General features: G+C 46.7%; 1 protein-coding gene across 4 annotated transcripts in view; it reads right to left on the reverse strand.

Annotated features, from left to right (window-relative positions):
* Window positions 1-211: 211 nt before the first annotated feature.
* The window catches only part of ACBD6 (acyl-CoA binding domain containing 6), an 84449-nt gene continuing 62003 nt past the window's right edge, over window positions 212-22657 (reverse strand). Inside the window, exons 7-9 of one of the 4 annotated variants that reach the window (XM_065071809.1) lie at window positions 14976-15005; window positions 4740-4770; window positions 740-826 (exon numbers count right to left, since the gene is read on the reverse strand). In XM_065071809.1, coding sequence (XP_064927881.1) covers window positions 14979-15005 — 27 coding nt within the window. In that variant the 3' untranslated portion in view covers window positions 740-826; window positions 4740-4770; window positions 14976-14978. Of the gene's footprint in view, window positions 827-4739; window positions 4771-14975; window positions 15006-21306; window positions 21593-22657 lie in introns of those variants that run through there. The other 3 variants (XM_021285741.2, XM_065071806.1, XM_065071810.1) reach the window with 3 other exon arrangements.

Consider the following 22657-nt stretch of genomic DNA (forward strand, 5'->3'; position numbering starts at 1 on the left):
GTTTAATTCAGCAAAGTGGTTTTGTGACGTGGTAAAAGTCCTCTCAAATTGGTTAGCCATTGTCTTACGTATATTAGGTGAGAACTAGAGGGATGGACAGGGCGAGAGCTTAAGCAGAGCTTTCCAAGGGCTCCGCCAGCGCTCAGCTGCCTTCCATCCTTATTGCTGACAAGGAATCAAGCCACTCCCTGCAAGAAAACCACACAGAGGCTCCATCCCAATGCTGTGTTTTTATTTTTAATATTTTGCTTGGACCCAGGGAAGAATAAAAAAAAAATAAACCAAAACTCAACCTGAAGGGGAGGGGTGAGCATCCCAGCTGGCCCAGCAGCCCTCCCCTCCCCATGGAGCAGTCAGCACAGGCTGCTCTGGAGAGACATCCAATGCAGCACTTGCATTTAATACATTAAAAATGATACTTGGGGCCTCCTCCAGGCTCTCTCTCCTCCCTCCCTCCCCCCCCAAAATACTGATAAATGTCAGAGCATGCAACACCCTGATCCCATCCTGCCCTGGATAAGTGCTTGGCCAGCCAGCCCTCATGCTGGAGAGGCCCCCCAGACCCTGTGCTCTAAAATCTCCCCTTCCAGCCCCATGGCGTTTCGGAGGGCAGCGGGGAAAAGAAGGGTGGGTTATTGCGGACTGTCCCTGTCCTCCATGTGGCCGCGGGGTTAGGTCCCGCCAGCGGTGTGCTGCTGCAGAGCTGAAGTGATGGCTTTACAGTCTGTCACCTCCTCCGGCAGGCAGCCCTCCTGGTCCCGGAGCGTGGGGTTGGCTCCCGACTTCAGCAGCAGCTCCACAATATCCAAAAACTCGCAGGCGGCAGCTGAGGGGAGAAAGGGAAGGGTTAGTCTGGGGATCCCGACCCGAGGCGGCGGTGACGGGCGTTTCTGGAGCGGCCGCTGTGGCTGGTGACATCCCATGCGTGTGCCAGCAGCAGGAAGCGCTGTCTCAGCACCTGGCCAGGCAGAGAAGATCATTTTTGGGGCAGTGCTCGGTACTCAATAAATTATTTGCCTTTGGATTTAACGGTGCAAAGGAAAAAGACAGAGTGAAAGCAATGAAAAGACAGAAGTCTGGGGGGGTGGTTATGGTGCAACCAGAGCCCCAGGGGTTTGCAGCGCATCACCTGGGATGATGCACAGGGTGCAGTTTGGCTGATGCTCTTTCATGTCCAGGACTGGAGACAGAGCTGAGAAGCCTGGGAAAGCCTTTCCTGTCTGCTTTCGTACCCAGAATTTAGAATGTATTTATAATTTATAACACATTTATAACCGCCTGCCCCTCACCTGCCTCCTGAACCTCCCCAGGCAGCACATCCCAGCCAGCACTGCCTCACTCCTCACTTCCATCCATCATCACTCCTTGTGGAAAATTCCGATGTTTTTTAGCTCCTATCTGGACTTTCCCTTAGCACCAGCTCCCGGGCACATCCCTGTGTCCACAGAGAGCCATCACCATTATTTCTAACCCATATCTCCATGAGCAACTCTATTTTTCAACCCTGATTTACTCTGTCAAGAGACAACCAAGTTTGAGCTGAGCTCTGCTCTGGCCCAAGGCTCTAACAGCCCCGGCAGCTTTTGGCTTCAACCTTGCCTAAGGATGTTAAAAAGGAAGAATCAGAAAAACCATGAAAACAACATTGAAGAGCCGGGCTTGGCTGATACCAGCAGCAATCCTAGTCCCTGGATCTTCCCTTAAGCCCATGCAATGCAGATCCTGGTGAAGCCAAAAACTGCCTCAGCTCCAAACTGCCTTAAGAGATGGCAAAGCTGGCAGCTTCCTCTCACATTGGTAGTGACTGGTTTTAATGATATTTTAGGTGCTTTTACAACATCACCGACTAACTCTTCTTTGCTGTTAAATGTAGTAATTACAGTGTCTTTTGCATTACTCTGCAGTTTTCTACTGACCCAAAGGGACAAGCAGAAATGTTTAATTAAAAAAATTTGACGTGTGATTGGAGCTTATCTTGAAAAAGTTTTAAAAAAGGAGGAAAAAAAGGGGAGAGGGTTGGTGAAGAAGCAGGTGGGGGTGAGGCTGAGCTGAAGGGCTGGGGCATGTCCTGGGGGGACAGCGCAGCACCCTTTTAGAAAGCTGAATTCCAGGGGTACCAAGGATGCTGTGGTGCAGCTCCTGGGGATGGGGAGATGGTACCTGCACAGGGAAAGGCGGTTGTGTCATCCGGTGCCACCGGCAGGCACAGCCCATGTCCCCGAGCGGGCCGAGGACGTCCCCAGGGATGAGCAGAGCTGCTGGATTTATCGCACCCTGGGACCCTTGATTTGTCAAGGGCCGGAACGGCAGCCCTGACACTGGCACGGGTGAAGATGAATTTCCATTCAGCGCAGTTCGCCTTCCGACTCCATTAATCCTCAGGGTTCAGATGATGAATTCCTTTCTTTTTTTTTATTATTTATTTTCCTTCCAGCATCCCCTCCCACTGCCCTGCCACAGCACAGAAAGAGCCGAACAGATGGTGCTTTGCAGGGAAGCTGGAGTGCCCATGAGGATACAGAACCTGCCCACCCCACGGCCACGTGGCCACCAGCGCTCCGAGAAGCCTTGATTTCCTCTGGGAGAGGCAGCGGCAATGATTTTAGTATTCCCAGCGGGTGGGTGGATGGATGGATGGATGGAGATGAAGACGAACGGGCCATTTAGCAGGGAGACTGTGCTTGTACCAATCGACACAGCACCGACCGCGGCCTCCGGGTCTGGTGGTGGTTCCACCGATGAGCCGGTGCCTTCGGACTGTGCTGCCGGCTGGGCCCCGCTTAACCTCCGATTAAACCCGGGGTCGGGGCCGATCGGAAGGAGGAAGGATTTACAACCCGCCGCAGGATGCGGTTTGACACGGGCTGTAATCAGGAGAGCTGTCACTGCAAGGACAGCTGTCAGGCCACGCCGGCTCATAAAAAGGGATGGAGACACCCTAAAAGCAGTGGCTTGTCTGGCTGGCCTCGCTCCTGGGATTTAACCCTTCCCTGAACGGCCTCTAAGAAAATGAAAAACCTTGTAGTGGCACTGCCAGAGACAGTTTTCATTCCAGCTCTTGTGCCTCTCTGTTGCAATTAGCAGTTTGATTACGAAGCGCTTACCAAGAAGGCACCAGAACATTTTCAGTGAGTTCCAGTTTCAAGCCAACAGCCACTTGACTCAAAACCATTCACTCATTTAACAGGCGGTTTTCAAGACTGGGGTGATTTATGACCAGATCAGCTAAATGAGGGAGTCTGGACATCCTGGGCAATTAGATGGTCAGCCAGGGACAGTGGGCACCCGTGGACACACCAGACCCGTGTGCCAGCAACCCAGGGGGGTTTCCCCAAAGATGACATTTGGGGACGGGAGCTGGGATAATACTCAAGAAGAAGAAAAAATTCTAACACTTAAAATATTCAGGAAAAAAAAATCCCTGGTAAACTCTCATTATTGAAACATCTGAGCTGAGTGGATCAGAGAAACCATTTCTGAAATAATGTTAATTAGAACAGTTATATTTGTTTGCTTGTGTTAATGAACCAGCATCAACCTCCTGCACAGAATTTATGCTCAGGTGGTACATCCCCCTCTGCTTTCATATATTTAACTTGCTTGAAGCAGGATAACTTACACACATTATTCTTTTGCACAACCTGCTATAATCCACCGTGCACCCCTTGGTAGGTGGATATCAGTGTCAGAGCAGGGGAGAGCCCAAAATGTGGAATGGGCTGGGAAAGAAGCAATGTGGCACTACGTGTTCTTCATTCTGCAGACGCTGCTGCACTAAGCAACGGATTTGCTGTTTCAGAGTGATAAGAATGTGAAAAATAAAGTATCCTACAGGAAAGATGACACGGGGAGAAATGATACATTATTATAATTACAGTCTCGGTTCAGCGGCCCTGGAATCTGGTAGTTTAGATCCAGATCCAACTGCGGTGCCTTGGAGTGATGGTCTGCAAAGCAATTTTGCCATCCTGCTAATGTCCTTGCGGAGCGCTCAGAGAGAAAAGACACAAACGCTTCAGAATGACAAGGATGCTCTTAATTACACAGTGACAGGCATCAAGAGAGAGTAAAAAATAATAACTGGGTATGTCTTAATTTTGGAAAAAATTATGATACAGATTAAATCGATACTTCTTTTCCTATTCTCCACACATCAGCACCGCATGTGTCACTTTAGTGTCCACTTTTCTCATTTGGAGACAGAACAATCTTTCAATTAAAAAGACGGCTATAAAATCATGTATCTCATCAGCATGTAATTGTAGGAGGGAAACAAACTGTAACTTCACCCTGCTGGTTTTAGTAGTGGAGAAGCTGCTGCTCTGTCAGCTGTGCCCAAGCGGGTTTGTCACCAGGACGTGTGGAGGTGAAGGACACCATGTTGGTCCCCCTCCCTCATCTCTATAACATGTTAAAGCCAGCACGACTGCGCCCTGGAATCACACAGGCGCAAAGGAAAAACTCTGCAGAAAGCGCATCATTAATCGGGGGAAAAGGAAGGCTCTGAGGCGAAATTTGCAGAGGAGAAGGAAGGGAGGACAGCAGCGTTCTTTGCCACTTCTCTTATCATTCCTACTCATACCATGCAGGGATTTGCTGGTGAAGTAGCCGCCAGTTAATCAAATCCAGCTTCCCTGCTCACATTTCTGCTGAAATTTGCTTTTTGTATGTAGACTATTTAGTCCAGCAGCGCAGCCATCCTTGTTAAGAGGGAACAGCCACGCTGAAAGGCAGCTTACCGTAATGGAGTGCAGTCTGGCCTTCCCCGTCCTGAAAAAGAGAGAGAGACTTGATTTTAGAGGTATCGGTAACGTCGTGGGGATACAAGTAAATCCCACTTTTAAATAAATATGCTGAATCACAGCAATATTTTATTTGACTAGATAAACAGCCCAGGACACGCAGCTACTGGGCAGCCAGGCTTTGAATCATCACCCACCATCCATCCATATTGACGGATAATCAATACTTATCCACGCACAAGAGCGCGTGGATCACTTCATGACAGCAGGATAATTCAGTTCATAGCGTTATCTCTTCTAGCCCATAAAAATGAAGGATTCCAATCCCATGGCCTTACTTTGGGACCCTCACTAATCCTGAGGCTTTAGAGCAAGACGCTTCTGTGCAAGCACAGCCTTGTCCAGATACTCCAGAGAAGGGTAAAGCACTGGGACAGAGGCACAACTCAGTGCCAAGGAAAACGCAGGGGAAAAAAAGCCGCTTTTCTTCCAGCTGAATAAATTTTAGGTCCTTGCTCTTCAGGTGGACACAAAGCCCAAGTAATTTCTGTGGGGCTGCTGGCATCCCTGCAGAACGAGGGCAAGGAAAGCGCTGGGGAACGAGAGCCGGTTGCTGAACTCATCCGTGCGAAACACCTGCAGCGCAAGGGCAAAGCAAACTGCACGATTTGGAGACGTCAGCACGCAGCTCCCTCTTCAAGCTGACACGTACGTGAAAGCATCAGCTGCAGTGGTTTGGGAAGCACGTCCCAAGCGTGGACAAACCCAGGGATCGTGCCGCAGGAACAGGTGAAATAACAGAAGGACAGAATTACCACCCCCTTTGCTTTCACTGCCCCACCAAGATTAGCCTCTAATTCAGTTCTTTGCCTCTTTAATTTATTTGCATCTGTTTATGGAGACTTAAGTTTTTAATTACCATCATCTCTGGGATTAAGGTGCAAATTCTACAGCCTGTCGTGGATTCCGGAGCAGGCGAAAGGGAAAAGAAGAACAAGAAAACAGGTAGAAATCCCACTCGTAGCTGTCTGGAGAATTCTGTTTTCCCAGCTTGTTGTTCTGTTTGATACTACACCTGTTCCTAGGAAGGACTTGTGTTTTAGGGTGGAAGATTCTTTGCTCTGAGACACTGCATCAGCACAACAACCACGGCCTCAACAGGGACAAAAGAGAAAAGACGGATGTGACAGGCATTTGCTGCCTGAACATCCATCTCACCTCTTTGGTGGGGAAAATGTGTGGGTTGAGGTTTTTCCTTCCATGTGCCACTATGCCCCATTTGTGGCACTCACGCCAACGTTTGGAGCTGCTTCGTTTTAGCATCCTATTTCTGCCCAGGTTGCGGGGAGCGTAATGCAATCGGGTGTCACTAGAAGATACCGCAAAGCAAAGAACCGAAGGAATCAAGGACGGCATCCATTGATTATTCCACACTAATAAGGTAACTGATGTGAGCCAGAGCCCCTAAGCCCGTGCCAGCTCGGAGGAGTGACGGGGCCGGCACTGACTTCAGCAAAACAGGGAGCAGGGCTGGGGAAGAGGAGGCGCGAGTGCTGTAAATGAGTTATTGCAGAAGACTTCAACTATCGCTTTTTGCTGGCGGATGCAAAGCCAGCTCCCCTCCACAACACTGCCTTCAAAATTGTAGCGGGCAAAACCTGCAGGTGAATTGGATCTGAGATGAGCAGCAGAAACAGCTTTCCATGGGAACGCTTTGCTGCAAAACTCCTTATAAAATAGAAGGGACTGCTCCAGGAATATCACAGCCATTTGTTCCTCTTCCACAGGCCCGCAGAAAGCACCGCGGCTTCAGCAGCCACCTTTGGGCTAACGAGGCTTTTTATTTCTCTTAGATGTACTTACTGGCATTTATTGGGCCAAGAAGGGCACGCAAGTCCCGGCATACAAAATGTGTCTCTTTAATCCCAGCGTGGTTTTTAAGAAGAACTATTAATCCAATGGTATGCAAACATTGTTTACACTTTAGTTACACTGGATTTCTTTTTCCCCTCTGAGCCTCACAGCTGGCCAAGTGCTATTTGTTCTACTTCTCAGATGCTAGGCTATTTGCTTGTATTTTTCTCTGTGACAAATTTTAATCCAGGTAAATGGAAAAAGCTCTAGTGTGGTCACTCACTAAGGGCCTTGAAATGCCCTTGGGAGGCTGCTGATCTCAATCCTTCTTTGATTTGGCTTTTTGGAGCACCACCGTGGCTAATCGGCACAGCGCTTGGCTCCAGGTATGGCAGTGCTGAGCCGTCAGCGCTAAACGGTCACACCTGGAAACGAATCAAAAAATAGGCCGTGACAGTGAGGATTACAGATCCCACTGCGGAAGTTACGTGAGACGAATATCACCTACCAGGTGCTGGAAATGTTTGTTTTTACAACACACAGAAGTGGTCTTAAGATGAATTGTAGCTGGCACTGATGGAAGGGATATTTCCTGACTGAAAGCGGTGGTTTCTGGAGCATCCTAAGTAAGGTGTGGTGTGTCTTGCTCCCAGGACGTGCCTCTGCTGGGATGAATGACCTCAAACGGCAAGGGGACAGGGACTGAGTGCCACAGCCTCTGTCCTCACCCCGCTGCACCCTCCCAGGGCACCGGCCGATGGCACCGGCATTACCAGCACCAGATTTCCCTGTCGCAGCCACGAGCACATCCCTGCGGCAGAAGGAAGGCAGAGATGCCGGCGGTGATCAGACGGACCGTGTCGCTCACCAGGCTTGCAAGCACAGGCAGCTAATTATTCTCCATCAAAACCCACTGGGATACTTGTTGGAGGGAGATGTTTGTCAGGACGGTTTAATTCTTCTCTCTCTAATTTAGCTTTCAGGTTACAGAAATGCAAATCGAACAGGGCTGCAAGTGCAAGATGATGCAGAGTCTATCGATACACACCAAAACCAATAATTCGATAAATCAGTACCCTAAACACCTCAATACTGTAACCAGTTATTTCCAAACTGCCCATGGAAAGTTAGGTAACCATGGTGCATTATAATTTCTGTGCTTAGGCATGTTAAAAGAAATTAGAGACTTTTCCCCCCGCCCTGATATGAGCTTCTGTGGCATGACAGGAGCACAAAGAGAAGGTGTTGAGTAGGGGAGCTGATGACAGGGAGTGCAGAAGAAGAGACTGGCATCTCCAGGGCCATCCTTGAGCTCTGCTCTATGCCAGGATGCAGGCTGGAATAATGTCAATGCAACAGGTTAAAAAGGAGAAAATCAGAGCTCTGATTCAGGGAACTTCAACACAAAAGGGGGAAAAGGCCAGGCTCAAAGCAGTAATACACAGTGTTTCTCTACAGGTTTGCTTTTGGCTTGAAAGCCACCGGCAGGTCCCTCTCCCAGAGCCCTTTTAGCAACAGCCTGTCTATAAAAAAGAGCTCGTAGAAATGGCAGAACCCCTGCAGACAAACAGAAGATGACCACAAAGGAAGGAAAGACCATTACACACTTGGATGTAGGAGCGCTTAGTCCCACACAAGCAAGTTACTGACCAACAACAGATCGAGTCCAAGCTTTCCTCTTGCCTCCTCATGCCACATGCCACCACTGGTGCATTTTACAGCCTCCTGGCACATCTGGCAGCACAAGGATGACAGCATGGCCTTCAAGGGAGACAAGTCCAAAGACTTTAAAAATAAAGCCAAATGCCCACGTCTACAAAATGCTACAAAATCACCAGTATCTCCTACATCCACGGTCTGCGGCAGATGTCACTCAATGAAAATCCAACTACCAGTGGGTAACTTATTGGATAACAGGATTTTGTTCTGCTCCTGAGAAATTTAAGCAAGAGAAATGAGAGAAGATGGACCGAGCGCAGATGGACCAACTGTCTTATCCGTTAAGTGGTACTATGGCTACTGCACGTCAATTTTGTCTTATAAGTGATAGGATTATATTGGTGTTGCCATCCCGTGTTCATTTCTTGGGAATTTCTGTATCCTGCTTAACCTAACACAAGGTTTCTGGGCTGAGGGGCTTGGCTGAGATGCTGCACATGCTATAAGACACGATTCCCACTGCCCCGCCATGGCAAGCACACCTTGACGTGCCAGCGATTGACAGCGCTGGTTTCACAGGACAGTTTTTAAAACAATGTTATATAAAGACTGATCTTCCAGACCTCACACATTTGCCCTCCAAGCTGTGTGAGGAAACTTCTGCAAGTGGGATGGTGGCCCTAAGGGAGACATTGTCTCTTGTTCCATTTCACATGTTTTATTTAGCACAAGTACAGAAAGAGGAATTTGAAAAAAAAACCTGTTGGTTATCTTGGTGAACTGTGGTTCACTTAGACCATGATGCAGGGGCCAGACAGCCCTCCACACCAGCTGCCCCACTTCTCCTGCGCTGGTCCACACAGACCTTCAATCACATCTTCATGCACAGACACCATGAGCACGAAGAGCACAGCAGAAAACAGATGCACCAACCTCTCCCTTTTGAGCGACAGCACATGCACTGCTTATTTTAAGGTATTATTACTCCTGCATCACCTTTTCTTTCTGTTCCTTCGTGGTGCCTTCTAAGGTGTTCCCATTGACAGACTCCAAATGTTGGCAGGGATTGCAGGAGATAAGAGCGATGAGGTGATAAGAGTGTTTAACAGCGCTGGGTCCTGGGCAGCGTGGATAGGCCGAAGGGAAGATAAATATTTACACTACATCTTTAGAAGGTGAGTGAATAAAAAGGGCTAGAATAATACAGCTTCTGAACAAGCACCGGTGCTTAGGAGCTGTGAATATAAATCTCTGCAGCCTCACGACACACACTCACTCAAGCCAGGGAGATGAAAAATAGCAAGAAAATACTTCCCTCCACTTTTAAAAAGGGTTTTACTTCTCATTTATTTCCACTTTAGACTTCAACTTCGCAACAATTTACTTTAACCTCATCATCTTCTTTTTCTCTCGCTGAAATTTTATCCCCAAGATGACTGAGGGTGAGACTATAGCTAAGAGCATAGCAGAATTTATATGCTAATACCCACCAACATGTAAAACCAGGCAACGCAGGCTAATAAAACCAGTCTGAACTCCACCAGACAATTCAGTGGATGGCCCCTACACAGCTTTTATTTTCATTTACATGCTGCTTTTGCACACAGCAGCCTGGGTTTGGACATGTACATTAATACATATAAAATGAATGCTTGTCCTGTCGAAGCAGACAGACAAATGGATTGCTGTGTGTGCAAATGCTGGCAGAGAAAAGCAATGTTTTAGTTTAAAACTTGACCCTGTTCTTTTAAAATCCCTGCCTTAGACCAGTGTCCACCCACATACAGATAGACTTTTGATTTTAAGTGCCTCCTGAGTCTTAATGCCAGCGACAGTGCAAAAAAGAAACAAGACCATCTAACAGTCTTGTGCCATAACATTCAGAGTCCCAAATAGCTCCGACGCCAGAAAAATAAAGCAGATCTTTATGTTTTCTCCCCATTTTTCAGCTTTTGGTTTTGCTAAAGCAAAATATACTTTGTGACCTGCTGTTTTAGCCTGGGTGGCCCACATCAGGATAATTATTTAGCTGTGTTTGTAAAATGCTTGTAAGGTTACGGTTGCTAACGCTGAGCGCAGGCTGCTGAGAGGTATCACTGTGTCCACCCTCATTGCCAGCTCGAAGGCAGCTCAGATGCTCCTCAAGGACCAACACCATGGGACAAAGGATGCAGAGCAGCCTCCAGCATCAGCAAAGCCAAAATCCATGCACCGGTCACAAAGAGCTGTTATTTGGGGATTGCAAATAGGTTGACAAGTGCATGACTTGACTATCCTGTAAGTTTGGTTCCTCAACGGACTCTTCCACCTCCATTCCACGTGGACAGGCCTGTCAGGGTCCCCTCTCTTACTGAGCTGTCCCTCTCCAAGAGCTCTCTCCTCTGCCCCCTTCCTCCCATCCAGACTTTCTCCTGCACTGTGCTGGACAGATATCTGTAAGGATGGAAGGTGCTAGATAGATCTTTATCATCACCTCTTGGGCCTTTCTCCAAAGCCTACCGCCAGGCTATCATTTGGCCTATCTTCTAAGTGCCTCACAGATAAATTAGATCTGTATAGAGAAGCAATTATTACATTTCTAATGGCATGAACCCTTACAGCACAATCTGCTACTGAAAGGCCAAGGAAATTGCATTAGCTTTTGTTTGATTCAAAGTTATGATCAAGGGAAGAGGGACGCTGAAGCCCTTCAAATCCAAGCCTCGGTGCTGGGGATCTTTCTGCCTGGGATCATTCATATTCATATTCCTGGTTCATTTAGGTGCACTAATTTGGAGGAGCCCTCCACTTGCAAAGCTGCTGTTAAAACCAGATCTAAGAAAGCTCGGAGAGAATATGATGCCCAGGAACTGCATCTGCTAATGCACCCAAACGCCACCGGCCGGAGGAGTTCAGCGTGCCGGGGCTACGCTAATCCCTCATCGCCCCAGTTTCTAACTGGTGGTGCACCTAAATTTCCAAGTGCAATTTCAATGGGATTTATCGCGTCTACTATGATCAGCATGTCGTGCTGCTGGCACAGATACAGGCTCTCAGCATCCCACCGCAGACACAGCCAGCTTTAATTGCAGGACAAACTGATTTCTGAATCCACGCAGCGGCTCATGCAGCAACCCTGAAACTCTCAGGGCTGTTTTCTTACTGTGCACTTTCACCCCAATTTACAGCCAGCACTCTCAGCATGGCTGTGTATTTGTATACGTATTTAAAGGTTGCTCCAAAGAATATTTGCTGTTACTTCCAGCATCAGGCATCATTCTGGTCATCAAACAAGCTTGTCAGTGCAATATAAAAGCTGCTGGGAAGCTCCGGGAAGCTTCCTCAGCCTCAAAAATGTGTTTGGGAAGAGCCAGTGCCTAGAGCGGTAACAAGTGCCACAGCGCTGCAGCTGAGCCAGCCTCCAACAAAACTGTGCAGGACAATATTCCGAAGGGCAGGATGTTAAAATCTCTCTTCTCAGGGTGCTTCCCTGCCCCCTCCCCATGCAAAAGTTAGTAGCTCTCGTGCTGCTTTATCACTTTAGCGTGGCTGAGGCAGATACCTGGTTATTTAAGGGGCAGGATAAATGGGCTGAGACAGCTTTCCCATCCCCAACTCACTAGGGAACGCTTGGAAATTCCACCTGACACTGGGACCGCGCTGTGCTCTTAAACAATCTCCCGTCTGATCCGATTGTTCCCCAGTGGGGAGGCAGGCTGCAGCTCGCTCAAGAGTCATTGATTGGATTAACAGCCTAATTCCCAACAGATGAATAGAATACTGATGTCTTGTCAGCCCACATCATAGAAGGAAAACACAATCTGCTTCTACAGCCCTGAAATTTAACCCTTTGCTTTCCCCCTTCTCTAGGGCACGGGGTTGAACGCAAGTCCGGCACTTTCAGCTTGAGATCCTGCCCATTTGAATGAGAAAAGACGTATTAACCTTTGGGATGGTTTGCCTAATCATCTATGTGCCATGGGATCATAGGTTATTTTCCGTGAGGTTGGTTTTGTAAGAAGCCCTCTTTTCATCCTTCCTAGACAGAAGAGATTTACACCAGGGACCTCAAGGGTTTTTTTCTTCTCTATTTTACCACCTGCCGTTAAAGGAAACACTGTATGCTTCACAGCAAGAGGCTGAAAATTCATTAGCTTAACGGTATTTATTCTGAAATACGGAGTTATCGAACGTTTTCCCAGTCTATCATTTGATCGGGAGGCCAGATCTGCCTGCAGAGGAGCATCCAGCCGTGTTGCCGGAGAGAAGCCGGGCTCATCGTCTGCTCCCTGAGAGCTCCTGCTCTCCACCTCCTAATGGAGACACTAATGTCTTCTTACCTCATAGAAAGACCGTGATAAGAAATTAATTGCTACTGGTCAAATGTTCACTGCTACAAATGCAGGACCGTGTGCATATTAAAGAGATGCTCCAAGAACAAAATCTATTTATGGACTCCTTGGCACTGCCTGCATTTATTTCCTTGCTCAAGAGACAAGAATAAATAAAAATCATGTGATTTAAAGAAATGTATTCAAAATTACTTACTTTTTTCTCAGATCATTGGGCTTCATAATGCTGTGGGTTTTGTTTCTTTGTAACAGCCACCTTTTATGCTTGCATTTACAAAACACGCAGATATACATTTAAATATTGTTATTTTTCAGCAGCAATCCTAGAATATATAGAAATAGAGCTCCAGCACTCATGCCGGAACTTCAATCCATATTGAGAGGTGGCCTCCGGAGTCACTCTGATCCAACTCTTACCAACTCTTGAGCTGCTTTTCCCACCTCTGCAAAGTCTGCATCACCTGAGATTCACCAGGTTGCTCTGGGAAACAGAAATAAGATATTTCCAGTTTCATTTGGATTTTACAGCTTGCATGCAGAGTGGAAAAATTCCCTCCATCACTCCTTAATTCTAAAAAAACTAATTAGCCGAGCACTAATCAACAAATAGGAGAGAAAGCAAAGAGTCAAGGTACACACCCTTTTAAAAAATACAAAAACTTAACAGTACCTGCTAGCTATGACAGTTTGCCAAAATTCATCATTTCACAGCACTAATACACATGTTAAAAACTTGCTAGGAGTGTGAATGAAAGAAATAGGCCTTCCCTCTCCTGGGTGCCAACACATGAACCCTACAGAGCTGCCTTAATCAAAACAATTAGAGAGAGATGCTGCATTGACTCAAACAATTCAATTAATGCAGTGTTAGCGCTAGTATTTTAAAGTAATTTGAATTATTAGCTCCTTTTACAATTTGAAACCATAATGTTCCAGAATGGTGATAAATAAATAAGTCAAATGACCCCTCTCCAGTCCTGCCCCTGCCCTGTAATATGGCTGCACTGTGTATTCACAAATCCAGGTTAAGGATGGGGACTGGGGCAGTTGTGCCCTGGAACTAGCAGACTGCAGGTTTTATAAATACATACAGAAATAATTAAAATCTAAGGGGTTTAGAAGGGTTAATCTCCTTTAAATAATCTCTGCCACAAAGCCTGTAAAGTCACTGCTGGCACCGGGCCCGCGCGGGACCGGCTGTCGGATATCAGGCCAGCACGTGTGGACGGGAGCAGAGGGATTAAGGGGATGCGGTGCCCGAGCAGACACGCTGCTCCCCCGCATCTGGCTCCCCAGGTCGCTGCCCCGGGGCTGAAAATGATGTGAGCAGGATGGGGGATCCAGCGCTGACCAGCAAGACAACTGGCCACTTGCTCCACCTGATTAAAGAGAGGGAAGGAAGCTCAATTAAGCTGCTAAATTTAGCGGGGCGGACAGGAGACAGTGGGAGCCGAGGGCACTGCTGCCACCTGAGCCCCTTCTGACTTCAAGGCAAACGCTGGATTATATTTATTTAAAGAGATTCAGGACTTTGGAAATAACCTCTTGCCCTATGCAGGCTTGAACCCATAGCCAAGGGGATGTTGCACTTTTAATTGTCGACTATAATGAACTCGGAGCTGCCACTCTCCATTTCCTCTTTGTATAAAGTGTCATTTCAAAGCCAACAACCATCGCAGAGAAAGAAATGCAAAAGAAAAGCAAAGAAACCACCCGTGTGTGGGCTAAAGCAGTTGCCCTGCCTGAGCCCATGAGTTTGATTTCATAGAATCATAGAATCCCAGGTCAGAAGGGTCCTCAAGGATCATCTGGTCCAACTTTTCTTGGCAAAAGGATGTTCTAGACAAGACGGCCCAGCAATTTTGCTGATTTGGGCAAAGGCAGAGTCAGGAGCTGTCATCGGCCTCGGGACCTTCTTATCTTTTTAAGTCAGAGAGGATGACGATTCCGGAAAAACCCAACACCAGGGACCTCGCTCAGACATCTCAGAGCATCTCAGAACCGTGCAGTGCCCTGCAGCCTCCAGGCAGCCCTTCCTTCCCAAGCATGCCTGCTTCTTAAGTGTGGTAACTCCTCTCTGTGGCTAATCTGGAATTAGAGAGGACGTTCACAGGCTCACAGCCGTCTGCCGGAGGGGGAAGGCACGGGAGCCTGGATCCTGCCCCAAAATGGACCATCGCCAGGGAAAAGCTGACCGCACGTGTTAAGAAGCTCCCGTCTCATCACCTCAAAGGGTTGCTGTTTTTTTTTGTGACATCCAACAGCCTTTTAGCAGCCTCTGTGAATTATATTAGTAGCTGATTTACTATTTTTTATAAGGCATGAAGTTGCTCTTTCATTCGATCATCCACCACCAAGTACAACCACACGTCAGACTCTGAAAACTCACCCCTCAGCCTGCGATCGTTGGGACTGTTTCCTGATGGAAGAAAGGAGAAATAAATAGAGAGGGAAAAGGTTTATTGGTACTGCTTATTCACAGACTGCCAGGTTTCCAAACAGCTATTAATAAAGTGCCAATGCTAAAGAAAAAAAGGAAAAATGTCTGGAGAAAACTGCCTCAGGACATGAAACTATATCAGTAACTGGGATTTCTTGATGGAGCCACAGTGCTATTAAAATAAAGCTGAACTAAGTACTTGCAGTTTGGTCTGTCATTACTTATTTAGTGAGACGCAAAATTGATCTTCGCTTTAAAGGGCTCTTTCAAAGTCTAGAGGCAGCATTTGCTCCCTCCTTGTGCTGTATAATAGAAGTGTTCCTAATGAAATTCAGCAGGAGCGGGAGGCAACCAGGGAAAACCGCGGCCAACTTTATAACAGACAGATTTATGTTCAGGGATGTCCTCCTTTTTGAATGAGTTACTCTGCACGGGGGCAGGGATAACAGGTCCGCCATTCACGGGTCGGACCAGCGCGGCAGAAGGTCAAGTTCCCTGGCGGTGCTGAGTCTGAGCCCAAGGCTGGGGCTGCATCACATCTGGGGCTGAGCTCAGCGGGTCCGTCCCATTTCCCACTAGAGCAGCCCGGGGAGCCCGCTGGGACATCTGTCCCCAGCACCCAGAACTGGGACCAGCCCATTTCGCACTGGGGAGGAGCAGATGGCAGGTACTGGTGCTGGCTGGAGCTGAACCAGTGACCTCGAGGTGAAAGGCTCCGTATCTCCCATTATCAATCCCCAGGGCCCCCTTCGAAGTAAGTGTTGATACATTAATCTTTCTGACTGATGGAAACAAACTGCAAATATAACGTTCCACGGGGGAATCTTTATTTATCTTGAGCCAAAGCTACGCTTAAAAACATAAAGTTAAGGGCACGCTCAGGTTTTGCTCTTTCATCAGAAATGTTACTAGTTAATGCCATCCTTTTTCTCTAAGTACCAAATTTAAAGAGAACGTCATCACGCATTAGTCTCTGAGTGCGGCCCGAGCGTGGATTGCTGCAGTAAATAATAAACTGGTGTTTGTGTTTCCTCCTGTGCATGTTGTCCTCCTAAACAGTTTAATAACAAAGGAGTATATTTAGGAGTGCTGCTGGAGTGCCTCGATGAAGCAGGTTGTGTAGGATAAATACCTCCACATCAGGACACTTTTCAAAGCCATCAGGCAGAGGGGTCAGTCTGTTGTGGGTTTTTTTAAAACTGCACAAGCTAATGCTTTAAGAGTGCCTTGATGGAATCAGGGAAATTGGATTGTCCCCCCATTTGCTGGCCTAAAACAAGCCTTTTTTTATTTATCCCATTAGAGGAACACAAGAGAAACCTTTTAAATGTCACTAAAATTTTCCCTGCATTGCAAAACCCAGTCAAAAGGGGTTTAATTTTCCCCGAGACCTCTTAAGTAATGCAGTATGTCAAGGTTTAATACATCGCGTGTAGGGGATTGTCTATATTCTGTGCTGTTTCACCAGGGTGACTCTGTAGGGTCGGTCCCGTTTTCTGGATTCAGTCCCTGCCAGCCCTGAGCTGCCCAACTGGCCCACACGGCTCTAAATCAGTTCTAGTGGAACAAATAAGCAAGATAACGAGATGAGATGCGCCTTCCCCTGGATCAGTCTGGGATTCCCAAAAATTCAGCAGTGCTGGTTACTCTCCAGTAATTTTGCTCTGTGAGTTGGGGCTCTCTTTTTGTAAGCAGCTGTAATTTATAGGCTTTATTTACTTATTTATAGGAGGACTAGAGAGACTTGGCAAGAGGCACTTATGCACAAAAGGCTCCAAATTCCCCTGGAGTATTTAATATGACAAAGATAAGCTGCGTACCAGAGGCAGAGCCCAGGACTGAAAGCTGGCAGCACACAAAGCACTAAAGCACACTGGCTACACAGACTTCTTAAAGGCTGGGCTGGTGCCCACTCAACCCTCGCTGTCCCGATGGCTGGGGACATTAATGCCAAAACAGCTTCTCCTCATCCCTCCAAACCCATCCCATTCGTGAGCTGGAAACTAGGGGTGATTTGCTCTCCCAGAATAATCCTGACTAGTAACGTTTGCTACTAAAAATAGACCATCATTTTGCTCCTACAGGATAAGGGAGCTCTCCATCCATGCTGTCCCTGTTTCTTTTTGCGAATCAGATCACAGCAGGAGAGAACCTGGGTGCTAAGTCATTTTGGACTGACTGTATAATCCCTTCCCAGCACCGGTTTTGCAGGGAGAGGAGGAATTGGAGAGCAATGAGCATTCAAAGTGGGGTATGTGAGTCCTCAGCATCTTGTCCCTCAACTCACACACACCCCGAGAGCTGGGGAGAGCGAGGAAGAGGAGGCAAATCTCAACTAGCCACAATAAAACACAGCCCCGAGACTAAAACACTGCCTCCTGATCTTCCCTGTCAGTCTGCATAATCTGTTTTATCAAATGTCAAAATTCAGCACGAAAATTGGAAAAAGGGAGGGAAAAAAAAATATAAATCAGACTGGTTGGTTATTGGACCAAGGGCTGTGTTAAAAGGATCAGGAGGTGGTGGGCCGAGTGGTGGGGGAGGGAATGGGATAAAGTAGCGGGTCTAATCAAATCAGTTTAAAAAGCTGCAGCCTCTCCGAGTTAACCTTGCCAATCAGAGAGGCAGCGGGAGCATGTCTGCGCACATTAAAGCGGGAGCGTGTCCTTGAACCCGCGGCGTTCTCCATCCTCCCCCCGGCAGCCCAGGCGGGCTGTGTACCCAACACCCTCGGCAGGCAGCGGGAGAAAAGCCCAGGATTAGGCGCCCTCCTTAGCCTCGCTCAAGTGGAAGTCAAGACGGCCGAGGCAGCTCGGATGCTTCCCTGCGATTAGAGATGAGCTTGTGGGATTAGGCCGGCAAGTGCTGGAGAAATGTTAAAAAACAAACAAGCGAAAAAAAGGAAACAAAAGGAGAAACCCTCCCATTGACAAATGCTGTTGAATTGGGTCTGGCAGCTGTGTGATGCATCACTAACCTTTGCTAATGACTAAGGGCACTGAAGTCACTTGAAAATAAATATTCACTAGGAATTACACGGGTAATCTACAGGGATTATCCTGCTGCCTTAACAGGTCCATAAACTAAAAGTTAAATGGTCTACACAAGTGTTTGCATTAATTTTGACCTGAATCAACCCTTCTGCTAAAAGCTGTGGAAAGCCAGATTCAATTTTGGAAACCACGTGTCTGCTTTGAGTTAGTGTTCTTACAAATTCCCCCAGATCCCCTGTTTTCTGAAGGAAAAACAGGACTGAGCCCTTGGAAGCCAGGAGCCCGCCAGCAGCCAGGGAAAGGTTTTAGCAGGAATGCACGTTCAGAACACGGAGCAGCAGGCACAAATCCCATCTGCTTCATAATCCAGTCCTTGTGGCAAAAGTATCCATGTTCAGAGCCTCAACTCCAGCCCTTTTTCCCTACAGAGACAGGGAAAGCACAGTGTGGGGAATAGAAGCTCTACCACAAACAATGGCCGAACCCCAACCGTTCTGTGCCTCAGTTTCCCCACCTGTAAAATGGGGAATGTGCCTTCCAGATGGGGCACTCGTCCCTGTGCCTCAGACTCCAGGAGGGGAATTAAGCTGAAGCAGAGCTGTGTGTCTGTCCCAGGCTCAACAGCTGGTACTCAGGCAGGTCAGGAGAGCAGGAATTAAGGCATATGCTTCAACAACAGGGACCGAATCACGAGACGAGAGCAGCTCCTGCGCACCAGTCTGCAGCTCCTGGTGACAACTTCATTTTCTGTACATGAAAAAGTAGTGTAAAACCACATGGGTGCCTTAATGCCACCATATACAACGTGTGAATTTTGTCTAATTCCAAAAATCACACCAGACATGAATGGGGAATAAGTATGATGCAGGAGTAATGAAAAGTACATCAATGCTTCCTTCCAGCAGGTATTTCAGACCCAGCCTTGGAAAAAGGACTTGGGGGTTATCCTCGTTTCCACCAGCATGTTTGGGTCCCCTCGGTCCAACAGAAAAGTTGCATCTCCAGCCTGTCATCTGACACACTGGGCACATGCCTTGCAAACCTGATTAATAGTTTTTAACCTGGACTCCTTAGCCTGTACTCCCGAGTTGTCCGGCATGCACATCTCTGAAGACGGCTATTTGTCTAAGGCATGCTGAATTCGCTTTTAAGGACACAACAGCACCAAGAGAATGAAAGAGATGTAAAGCCTTTTTAAATTCCACCACTCCTGCACGATCACCAGCAGTAAGGTTGAGGCCTCTGGCAGCAAAGTAGGAAAGGGAGGGACATGATCAGGCTGCTTGAAGCACAAAAATACATGATAGCGATGGATCTGAACAAACCCAGGCCCAGGAGCCCTTCAGGGTCCACTGTACAGCTTGGGGAAAAAGAAGAATCAGGCACAATGTGAAGCTGGCAGAGAAAACACCATCCAGAGGAAGATCAATATTTAAAAAGCTTGTTTTCACTGGGAAGAAAAACACTTGCAACCTTTATGTTTTTTAAAGACTTCTTCATGCTGTTCAGAATTTCCTGCCCGCCTCCCCCTTTTTCTTTGAGATTAGAAAAAGCCAGGGAAGTCTAACCTGGTAAAACCTAATTTCACAGATCTTCCAAAGCCTTGGAAGTGCTGCCTGTCACCCATTGAGGGCAGTGTGGGAGGAGAGCTCTAACCAGAGCACTATAAACTCAAATGCCAGGCAAACATTAACAGCGAGTAAAGCTACAATTTTACACACTCTCAAATGAAAAATCATTTCATTAAAAGAGATACCTTCCCTCTGAAATACATATTTTTATGAAGTCCTAAATATATGCTAGAAGAAAATTATCAGATAAAAACTAGGACTTCTGTCTTTAAAGAAGATGATTTTTCGCTCTTCCCTTTTAAACAAACAGTTTCAAAGTTTTCTTCAGATATTATAAAAGAATGATAAAGGGGAACAGATCAATCTCCTCCTCACTGACTTCCATCTGCTAACAGTGACCTACAACAATCTCTTGCAGCTGGAAAAGCCCTGAACACACCTGAGAACACCACTTCAGCCTTAACTAAGCCAGCTCTATACTGAAATACTAATTGCTGTAAAAAAGACACAGTTGCTATCTTCCCTCCTTATCCCAGCTGACAAGGGTTGGGATAAATCCAAGTGCTTTTAAAGAGAAGCCACAGAGCCTGGTAGGGCAAACCCTTATCCCCAGGAGTAGGACAAGTCAAGCCCTCTGGAAAGCAACATGAAACCTGCTAGTGGTATTAAACATGGATATTCAAATATCAGCTGCTCCCAGAAAGGTTCCTCCAGAAAACCATCAATCCAGCCAGGATAACTCACCCTACTGCACCTCCTGGCCATGCCACAAAGCCTCCCAGCACCTAATGCAGGATGGAAACGATGGCTCAAGGGCTCCGGTTTGTGCTGAGCCCAGCAGCCCTGCACACCTACATGGATCTACCAAGAGCAAGTGAAGTTTATGCAAGTAAAGCCTTTTTGCAGGCTGCATTAGGCTGATGCCTAATGAAGACTGAATCTGGACGAGAAAATGCACTGATTATGGTATTTCTGTGGGCTAATGCAGGGAACAAGGTAAGGAAAAGCTGTGTAGTATTTGGTGTCAAAGTGTTGGTGTTTGTTGAGGTGTTATTTTTTGTTTTATTTTTACCCAGTTATGGGAGATGCTTCCTAAGGGTGAAGATAGACTTTGACCATCCTTTCCCCTTCAGGAAACCTTTTCTGCTGTGAGCGGGACTTCTATTTGCTATTCTATTGCTTGTTCTGCAAAACTTACCCCGCATCTCTGTGACCCTGGGAAGGGAGAAGTTCCCAGGTCCCTGTGATATTGTGCAGTTGTAGCTGCCATCAGAGCAACTGTGCAACAGCATAAAATTCAAAGATAGACAGCTTCGCTTGGTGGCTTTTCACACCTTGAGTGCTCAGGAGACAATACCCTTCTCGGAGAAGAGGCACAGTACTATAGAGCGACGGTACATATTAATTTCTAAAAGAGGATTTTAATCATGCCACGTCCTCTGCAGTCGCACAGAATTTAATCTCATTGCTGACAGTGGGTGATGGGGGAGCATGTTAAGTGGAAAAGTTGTATTCAAGACCTTCTAGCAGATGTGTGCTACCGGTGGTCCCTAGGGAGGAAGAACATGACCCAAACTGGTCTCTCTCATTGCTGTCCACCCCGTCCCAGGGTCCCAACGTACCTCAGCCACTCGCACAGCAGAAACACCGGCGTGTTCCCCAAGTTCTGCACAAGGTTCAAGTACGTGTATTAATACAGTTAGCATTTATCACGGCTTACTTTAAAAATATTGATTTATTAATCCAGGCAAGACACATGGATATATGCACATAGTATTCCCATGTTACTGAGACAGATACACACACAAAAAAAGCCAGTGTCTGACTTACTCAAAGTCAAATGAGGAACAGAGCCAGGATTAGTTTCAGGATCCTGCACTCCCAGCGCTATAGCCCTCAGGACTATCAGGACATGCTGTTCTTTTCCACACTAGGTTTTCCCTCTTATCATAAGATCTGTCTTCACCTTAGCCTACGTTTAGTCTTGCTTGCATTTATTAATCTGGAAAGAAAAAACAATGAAGAGCCCAAAGGTGAAAAACACTGAACTGTGAGCTGAAGGGACCTGTCGCAGCTGGGCTGGCACGTTCCTTTGGGCTGGTCACCTTCAGTCGTCTTCGTTTTTACCAAGGACTGGTTGCAGGCAGATCTACCAGTTTTAGTCAATTAAATAATTAAGTATTAAAGAGAAAAATCTCAAAGGAATTAATATAATTTGTTTTAACAGGACCTTAAAGCTCACGTGAAAATTTGTGCTTGGAATAATGAATAAATAATTTTTTAGATGCTCCTATGGAATAAAAGCAATCACTTCTCAGGAGGGATAAAATTATTATTTTTTTTCTTCCCTGTTAAAATAAAGACGACTTCCCTGATATATCTGAAGTTAGGGAAACATAAATGATGTCCCAAAATAATACAATTCCATAGAATAACTACAGTTGAAAAGAGAAACGATGCGTGCTTCCAAGCAGCACACATGTGATGCTTTCTCTCTAAAGAAAGTCAGACTACTGAGCAGTAAGTGACTAAATTCCTGTAACCTTTATTTTGAGGTATTAGACCAGCTTTGGACTACTAGTGGATAAAAATGAAGTATGACACAACAGATTCACTAGCTTTAAAATCCTGAGGAATTGTAAATAATGACCATATGCTTTTGTATACAACAGCCATGTCTGCAGCATGGGAGCACTGCAAAAAGTTAAAGTATCTGAGTGGTAACCACACACTGTCTGAAGGAATAGCTTTTAAAAGACATGAAATTCCAAAAATACTGCAGAACCCCACAAGAAAATCATGGCAATGTATTACGCATAATTCTTTATAATTCCTGTCACTGAACATGCTGTATGTTCTTTCCAGTCTCGGTTTGCTCGGACCATGGGCATTGTGCTGCTTGGGCTGCCAGAGTCAAGCCCAAAGTCTCAGTATAGATGACAGACAAGATGATAAAAGGGGATAAAACTTCATCAAACATCAAATGCTTAACAGCAGAACTGAAGCCTATATTTGGTCCTCATCTTCCTCCAGCTGCTCCTTTACTTTACTGCTAAAATCCTTGATT

The sequence above is a fragment of the Columba livia genome, chromosome 8 (genome assembly GCF_036013475.1).
Source record: "Columba livia isolate bColLiv1 breed racing homer chromosome 8, bColLiv1.pat.W.v2, whole genome shotgun sequence".
In the NCBI taxonomy this organism is placed as follows: domain Eukaryota; kingdom Metazoa; phylum Chordata; class Aves; order Columbiformes; family Columbidae; genus Columba; species Columba livia.